Source organism: Benincasa hispida, chromosome 11 (assembly GCF_009727055.1).
Source record: "Benincasa hispida cultivar B227 chromosome 11, ASM972705v1, whole genome shotgun sequence".
Classification (NCBI taxonomy): domain Eukaryota; kingdom Viridiplantae; phylum Streptophyta; class Magnoliopsida; order Cucurbitales; family Cucurbitaceae; genus Benincasa; species Benincasa hispida.
Genome location: NC_052359.1, coordinates 41,228,226 through 41,246,302, shown reverse-complemented (window position 1 = coordinate 41,246,302; position 18,077 = coordinate 41,228,226). Strand labels below are relative to the sequence as shown.

Sequence of the window (18,077 nt, the reverse complement as noted above, 5' to 3'; positions counted from 1 at the left end):
ACAGACTCAATAATAATGTTAGGGCAAGGTCGAGGATTCAAAGTTCGACGTACAAAAATACGAAAGGGAAGGTCGAGGGTTCAAAATTCGATCTATGTAGGTTGAATTTTCAACCCTTGACTTATTAAAAAAAAAAAAACAACAAATTTTTATAAATATATTTAAAAATAATAATATTTTTTTAAATAGTTTCTAAAAGGATAACATCCTTCTAATTTTTCTGTAGAGTACATATTGATATTTGTACCTCGAAGGAAAAATATTATAATTTGGTTTGATGAACATGAAAGGAAAAAATTAATGAATTACCAAATTGAAAACTAAAGGAAAAAAAAAGTAAAGTAAAGAAAATATAGATATTGATTTTTTATCTTTGCCCTAAAAACTTATCTCATTGGGCATTTCGCTCAATTTCCCACCAAATTCACACTCTGCTATCTCACAATCGTGCTTTGAACAGTAATTCTTCGCAATCTGAGAAGAAAAAAATGCCGGTGAAGGTAGTAGACGCCACCGTCTCCGACTTCAATGCTGTATTTGAAAAATTCCGATCAGAACTGCCAAACTATAAAGCTAATTTGATCCTCTTCTTGGCCGACAAAGACCCTTCCACTTCTCTCAGCTGGTGTCCTGGTATGTTCAACGTCTTTGTTTTTCCCCCGCTTTTCCTGCTACTTCTGAAGAAATTTTGGGATTCTGTGATTACCCATCTCGAGAGGAAAATGATTATCGTAAATGTTACGCTATTGCTGTTTTCTTGCGGTTTTTTTAAATGGAAATTTGTTCTGATTCTGGTTCTGCCATTACTCCTCATTGCGATTGCTCATGTTTTCCCTTTCAATATTGAGTAAATGATTGTAAAATTTGTTTGAATTCCTCAAGTTTTCCCAATCATTTGAAGGGGGATAATGTCATGACTATATGCCCAACAGTCTATCTGTGAAATTATATTTTTCTTCCCATGCAATGAAGAATATTTGAAGTCGGAATTAATTAATTGAAGAAATTAATCTAGACAAAATGGGTTCTGTATTTGAGTTATGAGATTCTTAGGTTTAAGGATAGAGTCTCCAAGAGTATGAAATTTTTGTAGTTTGGGATTTCTTAGATCATTTCTAGTTCCCACTTTGAACTTTACATGTATGATGCAAAGTCCAGATGGAAACATCACTAAGAATGCTTATTTTGTTCATTTGGTCTTAAGTGGCATGTACAAACTAACCGTCCTACTTTTCTGCTTCGTCAAGAAAAAGAGAGCTTCAGTTCTGTCCTTCGAACCACAAAAAGCATGGTCCATTCAACGCTGTTTCGAGCTTCTACTTGCCTTCTATTTCTTGCAGTGTTCTTCGCTTCAGCCTACTCTACTTCTGACCCTGAGGAGCTTCGTCTTGTTGTCTCCAAATCCACGACTATACAACTATCTGGTGGCTTCCCTGTAAAAAGTTCTCCTGGTTCCAGGCCTGGAACTGTGGTGGTTTGTGAAAGAGTATACATCCAAGGATTGCCGAGGTTTAAAAATCTTAGGAAGGTTGCACACACAGTGAAAGTGAAGGTTTCAATGAGAAATTCAAGTTCTCGGATACCAAATGTTGAGGTTTGTTTTCACAGGAATATGTCACTTGGGATGGGAATGTGCCCTCAAAGTCAGTGGCAGAAAGTTGCCAAAGGTTCTTGGGTTCAATCCATGTCACCGTTTGACCACAAGCTTTTAGATATTAGAACATCTGGGTTATCCTTGGAAAGTTTTGAAGTATCAATTGAAGAAGAATTCTTTCTATATCGCATAATCTTTTTAATCTTGGGCATGGTGTTGATGAGTTCAGCTTCCATACTGAGCAAGTCGTTGGTATTCTATTATGGCAGTGCTATGGCAATTGGAATTCTCCTTGTAGTGTTAATGATCCTTTTTCAGGGGATGAAGCTTCTTCCTACTGGTCGGAAGAGCTCACTTGCAATTTTTCTATACGCATCCGCTGTTGGTCTGGGATCCTTTTTCCTCCGTTACATACCTGGATTATTACATCAAATACTTTTGGAAATGGGTATAAGTGAGGACATGTATAATCCTCTAGCAGCATTTCTGCTTGCTTTTATTTTTCTGATTGGAGCTTGGTTGGGCTTTTGGGTAGTCCACAAATTTGTCCTTGACAAAGATGGATCAATTGATACAAGTACATCACTTTTCGTCACATGGTCCATTCGAATTGTGGCTACTCTTCTTATTCTTCAGTGTTCCTTGGATCCCTTGCTGTCAACAGGAGTTTTAATATGTGGAATAGTGGCTTCATCAATGCTGAGGAAGATCTTTAAGTTCAGATTTCTTCGTCGCCTATATAAGAATTTATTCAAATCTCCAAAGAAAACACTGAAGAGGAGATCTCATATTTCTGATATGCCACGTTTAGAAGATCCTGACGATGAATGCATGTTGAAGACTCCCCCGCTTTATGAAGACCCCAGGTTCTATAGCTCTCAATACAGAAACTTCTCGCTTCAGTCCTGCAGTTCTTCTAAACGTGGTGATGTATATCCTTCAACCTTCCATTCCACACCTGAAAGGAGAAAATTTTCAAAGGAAGAGTGGGAAAAGTTCACCAAGGACTCAACTAAAAAGGCTTTGGAAGGACTAGTTTCTTCACCAGATTTCAGCAGGTGGCTTGTTGATAGTGCAGATAGAATCAGCATAACTCCTCAAAACAGTAGAGCTGAGAACCGTCGAAAGTGGCTCCGTTGGTTCTGATTTGTTCTAGGTTGATTACAATGCTGTAAGAAATAAAGATTACATGAGTAAAACATGCGGTTGCCTGCATAGTTAGCATGACTTTTCTGGAAAATAGTAGGATCAGGATGTGTTTAGACAAGTTGATCACACCCACTTGTATTTCCGTGTATATTAGATCATTGTTCATCACCTAGGCTTAGGGTACTAAGAGACGTATAGGTTGGTGTAGATTTGCACGTATTTAGCCATTTAATGGAAGAAGCATGTCAGCACTTCAAAAAGTGGCATTTACAAACTGTCGGATGCCCTCGAGCCTAAGGATCTTGTTTCACAGCATTTATGTGGTCATTCTCTCCATATACTTTATGCAATAGCCTATGTCCTTAAGTATATTTCAGCAAAGGCTATTTGTTAGTTTCTTTTATTTGTTTAATATCTTGAAAGCTTAAAGGTAGTGACATGAATCTGTGATATTCCCCCTACTCTCCACCCAACCCCTCCCCACCATACCATACGGCCATGCGAAAACGTTGTTGCAGCATCATTTAACTACCAATCATGGATCACAGAGATCAATGAAACTTATAATTTTTTTTAGGTTAAATTACAAGTTTGGCTTCTGAACTTTCATATTTGTGTCTGATAGGACTCCTAAGTTTTCAATTTTGTCTAATAGGTTCTTTTTTGTTTATAGAAAACATAAACTTTCATTGATGAATGAAATTACAAGAGGAAAAATCCTATCTAGTGGACACACACACACACACACAAATTCCAACTAATCATGAGATTGGGTAAACTATAACTAGAAAATGGAGGATTCAATTTACATCTACCAACTGAGAAATAAAAAAGTAGTAGATGTGAGAAAGGTTTGGTAGTACTTTTCCTCATCTGGAAAGACACGGAGTTTTTCTCAAGCCAAGTAGTTATTGTTAATTTGGGTAGTATATGTGGGATATTCCTTTCTTTCACAATTTGAGTCTACTTCATCTAGTCAATTAAGAATTCTCATATTGTACTAGTGCTTGTGAGTACAGGATGCAATCATCAATTCTCTAAAAGAGATGTTAACTGTTTGGTTTTTGTGTTAGATTGTGTGAGAACTGAACCAGTTATCTACAAAAAACTGGAAACAGCATCAGATGATATCGCACTTTTGAGAGCCTATGTTGGAGATAGACCAACATGGAGGAATCCCCAGCATCCATGGAGAGTGGATTCTAGGTTCAAGCTTACCGGAGTTCCAACCCTGGTCCGATGGGAGGAGAACGATAAAATCAGTGGTCGCCTTGAAGACCATGAAGCTCATGTGGAGAACAAAATTGATGCCCTTATTGGTGGTAAATAATTGTTACGTTATTGTCTGTTCGTTAAGACATGTGGGAAGTACCTTCCCCATAATATGCATTATCTTTTACTGTTCTTGAGGAACTTTTGTGTGATATCTATGTTTGATTGGTTGACGATTATATAGTTATCTCATACATAAAAGCTAATGAAGAGTATCAACACTGTTATAATTTGACAGCCATAGCCATTTACTCTGGAAAAAACAGAAGGAAAAACTCTCTTTCTTCCCTTTTGAATTCATCTCTTCTAGTTGTAAAAAAATGTGATGGTGGACAGGAGATTCTTGCTTGCCGTTAGGAGGTAAACTATTATTCCGGATAATTTTCCATAAGTTTCTTAACGAAGTCTTGTAGCTTTGTTGAACCACTTCTTAGTTCTTAATATTCTCCAATTTTTCTAATACATTAGTGTTAGATTTTGGATTTACGGTATGTTTCAATTAAGTCTCTAGACTTGAACTTTTGAACTTTGAAGTTACAATTCAAACTAAGATTATTATCACTATTTATTTCAACTCAAAAGCTATCATTCACATCATTTTTAACATTGGTCACAAAATTAATTGTTGCACAACTCCTATGTCAAGTTATATGAATAATGCCGTAAATGTTGTTACGGCAATTCTAATACAAGTTTAACTCGTTATGAAATTTGTACTTGACATTAAATGTCTGAACATATATACATTTTCAGTGATCGACACTCTTTCATCTTTTTTTTTTTTTTTTTTTTAATTATTTATTGAAAAGATGTTAGTTGTAACCATGACTAACTAACAATATATTCCTTTCTTTTTCGATCTGCATGCACAAAATAAAATATCAAAGTTAACTTCTGCATCCGTCGACTAATCTTATGTGATAACTCACTTGGGATAATATGTTTAGGTATCAAGGAATCTTGTAAGATGTTAAATCTTAGAGAGGAGACCACCATGGATTGAGCTCATTCCTTCAAGGCCTTTTATAAATTCATATTTTTTATGTAACATTTGATCAACCCACGATGATTTACATAATAGAAATATGACTTTCAGTTCGTTTACAAATTACATTCAACTTACAAAGATAAACAAATTTACTAACCAAAATAATTTTTTTTTAAAAAAAAAGACTCTAAAACCTTAAAATTACTTGTTGAGTCTATGTATTCAATTTTATGAATTGTTAAATTATGGTGAATACATGATCTCGATATTTCAAAAAGTAATTAAGATGAGAACAATGTATAGGATTTGCAATGGAAACTATTGTATTGGAATACATTGGACAAAGCTACTGTATTATGGCAAGAAGGAATTGGTCAAGCCATAGAAAATTTAACCATATTTTCCATTTGTTCCATCAAATTTTACCTTCTTGAGTTGTAAAAATTAGCTAACAGAATAGTATTAGCATGACTCCATTCTTAGGGTCAGAGGTTCATTCCTCATCTCATAATTGTTATACTAAAAATGTTGTAAACAATAAACATTAGTTTTTTTTGCAAATCTAAACAGATAACCTTTATGAAACCCACAATTCAACAATAAAATTCCTTTTAACTCTCAAGAATATTGAAAACACAAACATTTTCATTACAAAATGCACTAAAAATCAGGTAGGAAAAATGTTTAAAAAAAAGAAAAAGAAAAAAGCAGATAGGAAAGTTTTCTAACCACAACATTGAAAATCAAGTACGATGAGGGTTTTGGTGAAAATCTCAGCAGCGATATATATAGAGAGAGAGAGAGTATTGAGGATGGAGTGTTGAGGATTGGCATTAATCTAATTAGGATGTAATGGTTCCGGTGAAATTTTTGAAAATCTTAGGCTCCGTTTGATTACCATTTATTTATTTATTTATTTTAATTTTTGTTTTTAAAATTAAGTCTATAAACATTATTTTCACCTCTAAATTTCTTCTTTAGTTATCAACTTTTTACCAATGATTTAAAAAACCAAACCAAACCAAAATTTGAAAACTAAAAAAAATTATAAAACATTATTTTTGTTTTTGGAATTTGACTTATGGGTATTCAAAAAATCCGATGATCCGAAAAAACCGATCAACCCAGCCCAATCCGTGCGGATTGGGTTGGATTATCAACTCATTTGGATTGAGTTGGATTTGAATAAATGAAAATTTTATGAGTTGGGTTGGTTTATAGGTTCACCTAATATAACCCAAACCAACCTGAATTTATTATTGACTTTAAAATATATTTTTTATTACTTATAACACAATTATTTATACATATGTTGATTTTAATTTTATTTAATTCTAATATTTTTTTGAATAATTTATTATTTAACAACTCTTAAAAGTAGATTTTTTGTACTTTAGAAAGAAAATTTTCACTATATAACTTGAAATTGAGTTGTTAATCTTAATTCAATAAATGAAAATAATCAAATTAGATTTTTACATATTTACGTTTTGCTTCTTTTTAGAACAAAATTTTAAATAAATTACCCGATCAACCAGAACCAACTCAACCCAAATATTTCGTGATTGGGTTGGGTTGGGTTCATTTTTTAATATGGGTTATTTGGATTGAAAAAAATTACCATCCGAACAATTAGATTTAGTCTAAAAAGTGTTTCAATCCAACCTAATCCAATCATGAACATCCCTAATTGTAATAATGTTTTAATATATGATTCTTTTTTAATGACTTTCACTAGTTTTCTTTTTTTTCCTAACCAAACACTTAAAAACCAGCTTTCAATCACGAAAACAAATTTTTAAAACTACTTTTATTTAATGTTCAAGACATGACTTAGATTTTCAAAGCATTCCTCAAAAGTAGGTAATTAAAAAAAAAAAAAACTATTAGTAGAAGCAATGTTTATCTTTATAAGTTTACCTTTTAAAAAAATTAAAATTAAATAGTATCAAAATTTTATTATTGATAGAGACTGATAAAAGTCTTTATCAATTATAGAAATTAATAAAAGTCTATCATTGATACTATCAGTAATAGAAATCGATATAAATCTATCATTGATAGAGATTGATAAAAGTCATTGATAGAGATTGATAAAAGTCTATCAATATCTATCAATATTTTTATTGTTATTTATATAAATAGTTTGACATTTTTTTTTTTTTGCTATACGTCAAAATTTTTCCATAGAGACGAATATTTGGTAAAGTGAATTTAAGGTATAAAAGTAACATATAAATTATCAAAATGGTCTTTTTACCTAAAAGGTTCGAAACTAAAATATACATTCTGAAAATTCATAACCTAAAATAGAAAAAACTTAAAAGTTTAAAATCCAAGACAAGTTTAAACTTTCAATTTTACCAAATTACACCTCAGACTCAAATATATGTTAGCAATTTTCAATATCTTTAATTTTCACCAATATTACAACTAATATTAACAAATTCAATGTGTGTATATAAACACTAATATAACGAACTAAATTATAAAACTTACCCCTAAAATTTGTCATTTATGTTTAAAAAAATACTTTTATTTGTTTCAACATTGGAATAATACTCTTTTAACTTTTTATAAATTGTAACTACATTTTTTTTAGAATTTTGGATGAACACCGTGACCTAAAACAATTTGGTAGTGACCATAAAAGGTGTGATAGTCTCAATTTTCATTCAAACCACCGCCACACGTTTTTAAGTTCCAATCTTCGTCAAACATTTTAATTTCAAGGATAGTCTTGAAACAATTATGAAACGTCATATTACAACATTTCACATCGTATAAGTTTTTCGTAATGAAGTGCAAAACTAAGGGTATAGTTTAAAAAATAAGTTTAGCCCATTTGAATAAAATTAAGTTTGGTACAAATTTTAGGTGGAGTAATGCACAAATCAACTATCGAATATCTAAGTTTTAACAAAAGAGTCAAAATGAGTATAGCTCAACTAATATAGTGTTTGTAATATCAATTTCGAAGTTAGAGGTTTGATTCTTCCACATATTGTTTAAAAAAAAGCTTTAACAAAATATTAGACTCTTATTTTGACCCTAATTTTTTTCCAAAAATTAAAAATCAGGTCATTGCAATGGACTTCTATTAGCTATATGGTCTACCATTGATAAATATTCGAGAGTTAGATATAAATTTTACTATATTTACAAATTATTCTGCATTGTGCTGTATCTACAAATATTTTGTGTATCTGCAAATATTTTGTGTATCTGCAAATATTTTGAGTCCGATTACTCTATTTCTAGTGCCCTTTAAAAGTTTAAACATATGATAAAATATCTTTTTGGTCCTTAGATCTTGGGTGTAGTTTCTATTTGGTTTCTAGGTTTTCAAATGTTACACATTTGGTTCTTAAGTTTTGAGTTTTATTTCAATTTAGTCCATAAGTTTCAAAATGTTATAATTTTACCTGTGAGATTTATCATTTTTTCTATTTGGTCCACAGGTTTCAAATTTTACATTTTTAACCTCAATTTTCATTAAATACTCACTTTCAATCATTGATGTCAGTTTCTATTAATTAATTATAAATAATTATGAAGAGAAATTTTGAATTTAATTTTAAAAGTGATAAAAAATAGTGAAATTTAATTAATTATAATTCTTTCAATGATTTTTAATTTATTAACACAAATTAATACTAAAGACAAAATGGGTATTTAGTGAATAATCGAATTTAAAAGTGTGAATATTAAAATATATAGACTAAATTGAAGGAAAACTCAAATGTTAAGGGTAAAATTGAACATTTTAAAAAGACTCAATTAAAAAATCAAACTCGAAACTTAAGAACTAAATGTGTAATATTGTAAAACTTAGAGACTAAATAGAAACTAGACCAAAAACCTAGGGATTGAAAAAATATTTTTTCATAAATATTATAAATATTATAGAAAATAGATGGTCATTAGATGCTCATGCTTAGTATCTATTGACCATGTGTCATGTCCCAATTTTCCAAAATATTATCCACATGTCTTGTAAATACTCATTCTTAGTGTTCATCCTACTTGCCAAATTGCCTATAAATAGGAGCTTTTGGTGGGTTTTGAAAGACACACATTGGACAAATTTCATACAAATTAGAGAAAGTGGAGAAATTTGAGAATTTTCTCATTTTTATTTGGTTTATTTATTTTATTTATTATGTTTTATTTATTTTATTATTATATTATATTTATTTTAATATTATATTTTATCACTATCCGTGTTCCCGTTGTGTTCCTCAAATTCGCAACACGTTATCAGCACGAGCTCCTGTCATTTTTCCCGTTAAAGGTAGGTCCTAAAAGTATGTCGGTTTTTCCCTCTTCGTTATAATTAATAAATTTAATGTTATTTTGCATATTCAATATCTATTAAATTTCTACCATATGTACAATATTTTATGATAATGTTGTCATGACAAATCTCATAAAATTAGAATTTTTCACCCTTGATTTTAACGACAATAATTATTTGTCATAGGTACTTGATGCCGAAATCCACATGGATTCTATGAATCTTGCAGAGACTATTAAAAAAGAAAATACGACATCCAGTCAGGACAAAGCAAAAACTATGATTTTCCTTCGTCATCATCTCCACGAGGGATTGAAAATAATGTATCTTACAAAAAAGATCACCGTAACTTGTGAAAAAAAATTGAAAGAGATGTATGATCATAAAAAACAGTAACTCTTCTTAAAGCTCGTTATGAGTGGATGCACTTAAGGCTACAAGATTTTAAATCAGTAAGTGATAACAATTCCACATTATTTAAAATTAGTTCAAAGTTGTTGTTATGCAGAGAGAAAATTATTGATGTTGATATGTTAGAGAAGATATTTTTTACATTTCATGTCTCGAATATGCTCCTACAGTAGCAATATTGAAAGAAATGTTTTAAACAGTATTTTGAATTAATTTCATGTCTTCTCGTGGCCGAACAAAATAACGAATTATTGATGAAAAATCATGAATTTTGACTAATCGGAATGACACCATTCCCTGAAGTAAATACTATGAATGTTAATAATCATAGTCGAGGTCGTAATCGTGGTCGTGGTCGAGGTCATGACCGTGGTAGAGGAAGAAATAATTATTATTTTTGTGGTGGTCACTTTAATAATTCAAATTTCAAAAGAACCATGCAAAATGATGATCACAAAGAAAAAACTCCACAAGATAGAGTTCAAAGAGTGTTGAAAATAACTGCTTCCGATGCGAAATGACTGGGCATTTATCGTACGTCAAAACACTTAGTTGACCTCTATCAAGCCTCCCTAAAGGAAAAAGAGAAAAATATGGAAGAAAAATTTGCATACCAGGATATGATATATTTGACCTATCCCATATGACAAATTTGGATGTGGCAGACTTCTTTGAATCTCCTTAAGAGAAGATTGGTGTAGTTGATGGAACATCAAATGTTTCTTTTGATTTTGAAAATATCTAAACTTAATGTTGTTGTTGTTGTTGTTGTTTTTATCTATCTCATTTTTTTAGTAACATTTGTATATTTTAAGTATTGTTTTTATGATTGTAATTATTTTATTTTAATGAAGAAACCTGGATCATTTTCATAGGTTGAGTGACTAAAAAATGAGTAAAGAAAATCTATGTTTGACAGACAGTGCAACTACACATACAATACTTACAATAAAAAATATTTTTTCAAACTGACAATGTTGGAAACAAAAGTCAATACGATATCAAGTTCTGCAAACCTTATCGAAGGTTTTGGAAAAGCAAATATTATTTTGCCTAGAGGAAAAAAATTTACAATTGACAATGCATTGTTCTCTAGTCAATCAAAGAGAATTCTTCTAAGTTTTAAAGATATACGTTGCAATGCTTATCATATTGAGACTGATAGTAAGAATAACATGGAATATCTATATATCATATCCACTGTCTCAAATGAAAAATGTATATTGGAAGAATTACCTGTTTTATCTTTTGGATTATATTATACTCGTATACGAGTAATTGAAACATATGTAACAATGAAACTAAAGTTCATGAATCCAGACATATTTACAATTTGGCATCACCGATTGGGTCATTTAGGATCTATAACGATGAGAAGAATTATTGAGAATTCAAATGGACATCCATTGAAGAGCCAGAAGATTCTTCAATATAATGAATTATCATGTGATGCTTGCTCTAAGGAAAATTGATAATTAGACCATCACCAGTTAAAGTGGGGACTGAATCACCTGCATTTTTAAAACGAATTCATGGTGATAAATGTGGACCTATTAACCCACCAAGTTGACCATTTAGATATTTTATGATATTAATAGATGCATCAAGTATATGGTTACACGTGTGCTTATTATCAAGTCAAAATCTTGCATTTGCAAGATTACTTGCATAAATAATTAAGTTAAGAGTAAAATTTCCTCATTATACAATTAAGACAATTCGTCTTGATAATGTTGGTGAATTTACATTCCAAGCTTTTGATAATTATTGTATGTCAATTGGGATAAGTATTGAACATCTTGTAGCTCATGTTCATACACAAAATGGTTAAGCAGAATCATTTATAAAACGTTTGCAATTAATATGGTCAGAGCTAAGCTTCCTTCATATATATATGGGGACAAGCTATTTTGCATGCAGCGTCACTTGTACACATTAGACCAATAGCTTATCATAAGTACTCGCCATTACAATTAGTTTATGGTCATGAGCCAAATATTTTCCATACGAGAATTTTTGGACGTGCAGTATATGTTTCAATTGCTCCACCACAATGCATAAGATGGGTCCTCAAAGGAGGTTAGAGATATATGTTGGATATGATTCCTCATCAATTATTAAATATCTTGAACCCCTGACAGGTGATGTATTTACTGCACGATTTGCTGATTATCATTTTAATGAGACAAATTTTCCAACATTAGGGAGAAGAATTAAGAAATTGGAAAAATGAATTACATGGAATGTATCGTTATTGTCTCATTCAGATTTTCGTACAGATCATTGTGAACTTGAAGTTCAGAAAATAATTCATTTGCAAAATATAGCAAATCAATTACCAGATGCATTTATGATGCAAAGAAAATAACTAAGTCACTTATATCAGCTGCAAATGTTCCATTAAAAATTGATATCCCAACATAACAAGTTGTCACTAATGAGTCTGGAACACGCCAGAAGCATGGTAGACTAGTGGATTCCAAAGATATAAATCCTCAAAAACGAAAAATAATTAATAGTGAAAAAGACTTGGTTGATGATGTAAATACCCATGAAGAAATCCTTGACATGACTAGTGAGGAAGGTGAAATACCTAAAGATAATAATGAGATTTCAATAAACTATGTCATGACAGAAAAAAGATTGAATCAAACTAATGTAATTATTGACAACACTTTGCATATAATGTTGCTCTTGATATTATATCTGAAAATGAGAATCTTGAACCAAAATTAGTTGAAGTATGTTGACATAAAAAAGATTGACTTAAGTGGAAAGAAGCAATCGAGGCAGAATTAAACTCACTTTCAAAATGTCAGGTTTTTTTTTAACAATAGTCCTAACATCAGAAGATGTTAAACCTATGGGATACAAATGGGTATTTGTGAGGAAAAGAAATTAAAATAATGAGGTCACAAGATATAAAGCAAGACTAGTTGCACAAGGTTTTTCAAAAAGACCTAATATTGATTTTGAGGAGACGTATTATCCGGTGGTGGATGCAATTACATTAAGATATTTAATTGGCTTGACTGTGTATGAAAGTCTGGATATACATCTTATGGGTGTAGTCACAACATATTTATATGATCTCTTGATAATGATATTTATATGAGAATCCTAGAAGGATTTAAGGTACTTGAAACATATACATCAAATTTATGGGAATGATATTCAATAAAATTACAGATATCACTATATGGATTGAAAATCAGAACATAATCGCCTGAGTGGATATTTATTGAAAGAAGGATATCAAAATAATCTAATATGTTTGTGTGTTTTTATAAAGAAACCACAGAATTTGTTATTGTAATTATATATGTTGATGACTTGAATATAAATGAAACCCATGAATAGCGCAATAGAATATCTTAAAGAAATAATTTGAGATGAAAGATCTCAGAAAAATAAAAATTTTCCTTAGTTTGCAAATTAAGCATTTAGTATATGAACTATTTATTCATCACTTATACAAGAAAAATCTTGAAAATATTTTATATGGACAAAACACATCAATTAAATATTCCAATGGAAGTTCGTTCATTGGATATAAAGAAAAATATATTTCAACCTCGAGAAGATAATGAAAACTTCTTGGTCCTAAAGTACTATATCTTAGTGTAATTGGTGCACTTATGTATCTTGCTAATAATACAAGACCAAATATTGTATTTTCAGTAAATTTATTGTCAACATATAGTTCTTCTCTAACAAAAAGACATTGAAATGGATCAAGCGTATACTTCGCTATCTCTAAGGAACGATTGATATGAGTTTATTTTATTCAAATAAATCTATATCTCAAACAGATATAGGTTTAGTTGGTTGTGCAGATCCTAGATATTTATCTGATCCACACAAACTATATCTCAAACATGTTATCTATTCACATATGGAGGAACTACTATATCATGGCGATCAGTGAAATAGACCATAACGGCCACTTCCTCAAATCATGCTGAAATTCTTGCAATTCACGAGGCTAGTTGAAAATGTGTATGACTAAGGTCAATGACTCAGCAAATTCGTGAAACATGTGGCTTGTCTTCAAATAAAAATCTCCCAACAATATTATACGAAGACAACACAGTTTGTATAGCTCAAATCAAATGAGGATATATTAAAGGAGATAAAATAAAACATATTTCACCAAAGTTTTTCTACACTCATGATCTTGAAGAAAATGGTGACAACACTGTACAACAAATTTGTTCGAAGGATAACCTGACAGACTTATTTACAAATGCATTACCAACTGCAACTTTTGAAAAATTAGTGTACAACATTGGAATGCGGCGACTCAGAGATCTTAAGTGATATTTTCGTGAGAGGGAGCAAATAGATTGTATTTTTTTAGAAGTATGTATATATGAAACATGTACTATTTTTCCTTTACTAGGATTTTTTTCCCATTAGGTTCTTTCAAGTAAGGTTTTAACTAGGCATATTTCATATATATATATAATGGGCATCTAAGAGGAAGTATTATAAATATTATAGAAAATAGATGCCCATTAGATGCTCATGCTTAGTCCATTGACCATGTGTCATGCTCCCATTTTTCAAAGTATGATCCACGTGTCTTGTAAATACTCATTCTTAGTGTCTATGTAATCTACCCCTACTTGCCAAATTGCCTATAAATAGTGGTCGTTGGTGAGTTTTGAAAGATATACATTGGACAAATTTCATACAAATTGGAGAAAGTGGATAAATTTGACAATTCTCTCCTTTCTTATTTTATTATTTATTTTATTATCATATTATATTTTATTATCATATGTGTTTATGAAACAAGAATAAGGCCTGAAAACATTAAAGGCCCCTTTTTTTTTTGTTAAGTAGAAGAAAGCCCAATGATTTTAGAATATATATATATTATTATCATAGCCTAGAGTGTCTTGGCGAGTGGAACAGAGGAGACGACGCTGCCAAATTCTCAGAAATTCATCAATGGCTCCGAAGAAACCAAGAGTTAGCCGAAACCCCGATCTCATTCGAGGGGTTGGCAAATACTCGAGGTCCAAGATGTACCACAAGCGAGGTCTCTGGGCAATCAAGGCCAAAAATGGAGGTGTCTTCCCTCGCCACGATGCCAAACCTAAGCCCGACGCCCCAGCTGAGAAGCCGCCGAAATTTTACCCTGCCGACGATGTCAAGAAACCCCTTGTCAACAAGCGCAAGGCTAAGCCCACTAAACTTAGGTAGATCTCTCTCAATGTTCTTTCTTTGCCTGTTCTTCTAACTGCACGTCTTGGAACTTATATTGTTTGCTGTTTGTTCAACTTTGGTATGGCTGGGAAACCGAGGAATTGGAGTAAATTGTGGGATTAACAAAGTAAAATCTCGATATGGGTATTTTTTTTTTCTCCTGATTAGACGAGGGACCCTTCATGCCGTAGCTATGAAAAAGGGGTATTTTTACACCTGGGTGAACAATGAAAACTGGGTTTATTTTACACTTTATTTGAGTTTTCGGTTTTGAATTGCGTGAACAGAAGTGATATTGTTCATTTTCCAAAATAATAAACATTGGGTCCTGTTCAATTAAATTATTCCATTTGCAGGTCTAGCATTACTCCTGGAACTGTGCTTATCATTCTTACTGGAAGGTTCAAGGGAAAGAGAGTTGTGTTCTTGAAGCAACTTCCATCTGGGTTGCTTCTAGTGACGGGTGACGATTTTCTCTAATTGTCGTTGTTTGTAAATTTTGATGTACTATCACCTCGTGTTGGGGGTTGGGAGGTTTTATTACCTGTTCATGGGGATTGAGTTTTCTTTTCTTTTCTTTACATTCATTGTATACTTTGTGTTAGATTTGCATTGGAAGTCTCCTTTGTGATATCTTAACATCTTAACAATTGTTTGGTTTAGGTTTACATGTTATCTTAAACGTGTTGCCTGCATATTGTTTACCTTTGAGAAATAAGTAGGATTATTTGGGTTTTACATTTTGGTAGTATCAATAGTTTTAGCTCGCAACCAATTAATATTGAAATATCTCATGCCTTGCATTCTGCCCTGCCAATGATCTTTACATACCACTGAATGTTTATGACTCCTATTTGACTATATGCTCTGCTATTGGTCTTTACATGTCTTGAGTTAGAGGTTAAACTATTAATACAACCAAAATGTCGGATGAAAGTGAGATTCTTTATTTGGCAAGTTCTACACAGTAGACAGGGCAAGTAAACAATTTGGACTGGGTTTCAAGGCGGATGCCTTTGTTGGTGGGTCCTTTTTGTTGTATTTTGTTGGAAGGTAGAGGATGACCTCGATTACATCCTATGGAGATTTGTGTTTGTGCACTTTATTTCTGTTTGGAATTTGTTCTTCCAGACATTTGGTTTTGTGCTCACCGCTCACTACATTAGTGTTGATTAGGGAGTTCCTACTTCTTTTGGCCTTTCCTGAGAAAGATCGCTTCTTGTGGTTGGTGAGGGTGTGTACTCTCATATGGAATCTTTATGGGGATTGGGGAAAGGAACAACCAAGTGTTTAGTGGGTTGGATAAGGAGTGTAATGATCTTTCAGGCCTTATTAGGTTTTATGTTTTCCTTTGTAATTATTCTATAAGCATTATTTTGATTGATTGACCGGCCCTGTTTCTTTAATGGGGTTCAATGTTTTAAAAAACCCTCTTGGGTGCGTTCCTAGGCTCAAGGTGTAGGTCTGGCCCTTGCCTCGAAAAGGCAAGCCTAAAAAATAAGGCGCGCATCAAGCGCGTGTCTTTTGTGAAGCTTCAAGGTCCAAGACTTTGAGCCTAAAAAGAAGTAATAATTAGAGGTCTTCCTTCATTATTAACTAAAAAAATCAAGTTTACTAAATGCAAAATTTATTGTGTTTGGTGTTTTTTTCTTCCATATTTCCACTTCAACTATGCTTTCTCTTTTTAATGTATTATATATAATGCGCACACCGAAAAAAGCCCGCTCCTTTTTCTGCTGTGTTTAAGCTCTAGGTGACTATTGCGCGTTATTGCGCCTTGAGCTTTAAAAAGCACTGATAGGGTTCTTTTTTCAGGTGCTTTAATTTCTTTTATGTCCTTGTATTCTTTAGTTTTTTCTCGATGAAAGTGGTTGAAAAAAGTCTTAATTCTCTAAGCTTCATGTACAATATCAGGTAGGGGTTGGCTTGGTAATGTGGATAGTAGTGTATGTTTGGGAGAAGGAATGCATATGAAGTAGTGATTAGATGTGGTCTTTGATTTTAAATCTGCAATTCTTGCACCTGCTAGGGATTATCTGAATTTAAAGTTTGTCTTTTTAGGTCCATTCAAGGTCAATGGTGTACCTTTGAGGCGTGTGAATCAGTCATACGTGATTGCGACCTCCACCAAGGTGGATGTTGCAGGAGTTAATGTGGAGAAGTTTGATGACAAATATTTCTCCAAGGAAGTTCAGAAGAAGAAAAAGAAGGGAGAAGGAGAATTTTTCGAGGAAGAGAAGGAGGTTCGTAGTTTTCTTTTTTCTAATCTTTTTTTCCCTTTCAAATACTAAGTTTTATCATTTCTTTGTCCTAACTTCTGGTTACCCTTGTTACATGTAGGAAAAAAGTGCACTTCCACAAGACAAAAAAGATGATCAGAAGGCCGTGGACTCAGCTCTCCTAAAGTCCATTGAGGCCGTCTCAGAGTTGAAGACCTACTTAGCTGCAAGGTTCTCTCTAAAGGCAGGCATGAAGCCGCACGAACTTGTTTTCTAGATATTTTCTTCTTTGGTGCTGATACTTTTCTCGTGGAATTTGATCCCTACAATCTTCTTGTTCTTTTTTTGTTACAAGGATTCTAGATTTGAAATTATGTGTCCGAATGAATTTTCCAGTGAACATTCATCAAATTTTGCGTTATGTAGCTTCCTTTGACTACTGATAGTGAGAAGATATGTACTTCTTCTTCAATTGTATCATTGTCTTCTAGCTGATGAAATACATGAGAGAATCATTTGAAAAGAAGCCATGGTGCATAGCCATATTTGATTAATTTGCATTTGCAACGAGTTACAATCAGAGTACTGTATGCTTGAGTCTCAAATATTTGTGGTTTCTTTTTCAATTTGGTTAATGATCTTTTCAAGGTCTCATTGGTTTTTCAATTTTTTTTTTGGTATCAAACAATAAAATGTTAAAATCATACATTAAAATGATTTGCACATGTCAACATGAGTCTAGCTTAACTGACATAAAGTTTATATTATTGACCTTGAGGTCAAAGGTTCGATTCCTACACCACATAATAAAGTTCTTGTCATACGGCTATTATTAGATTGAAAGTTTACCTTAATACTTTGATGATATAGCAATATTAATGATGAAATTGAAATATATATTAGACCAAATTGGAAAAGTTCTTTGGTGCTAAG

At 32.1% G+C, this 18,077-nt stretch overlaps 2 protein-coding genes across 2 annotated transcripts; both read left to right on the top strand.

Annotated features, from left to right (window-relative positions):
- Positions 1 to 371: 371 nt before the first annotated feature.
- On the top strand, positions 372 to 3,114 carry LOC120091936. The gene is made up of 2 exons (XM_039050107.1): positions 372 to 633; positions 1,248 to 3,114. Exons 1-2 carry the CDS (start codon positions 489 to 491, stop codon positions 2,738 to 2,740), a joined length of 1,638 nt encoding a protein of 545 aa, XP_038906035.1. The 5' UTR covers positions 372 to 488; the 3' UTR covers positions 2,741 to 3,114.
- An 11,485-nt stretch (positions 3,115 to 14,599) lies between these two features.
- LOC120091987 (60S ribosomal protein L6-1-like) lies at positions 14,600 to 17,698 on the top strand. The gene is made up of 4 exons (XM_039050171.1): positions 14,600 to 14,918; positions 15,282 to 15,388; positions 16,987 to 17,168; positions 17,266 to 17,698. Exons 1-4 carry the CDS (start codon positions 14,668 to 14,670, stop codon positions 17,419 to 17,421), a joined length of 696 nt encoding a protein of 231 aa, XP_038906099.1. The 5' UTR covers positions 14,600 to 14,667; the 3' UTR covers positions 17,422 to 17,698.
- Positions 17,699 to 18,077: the final 379 nt, after the last annotated feature.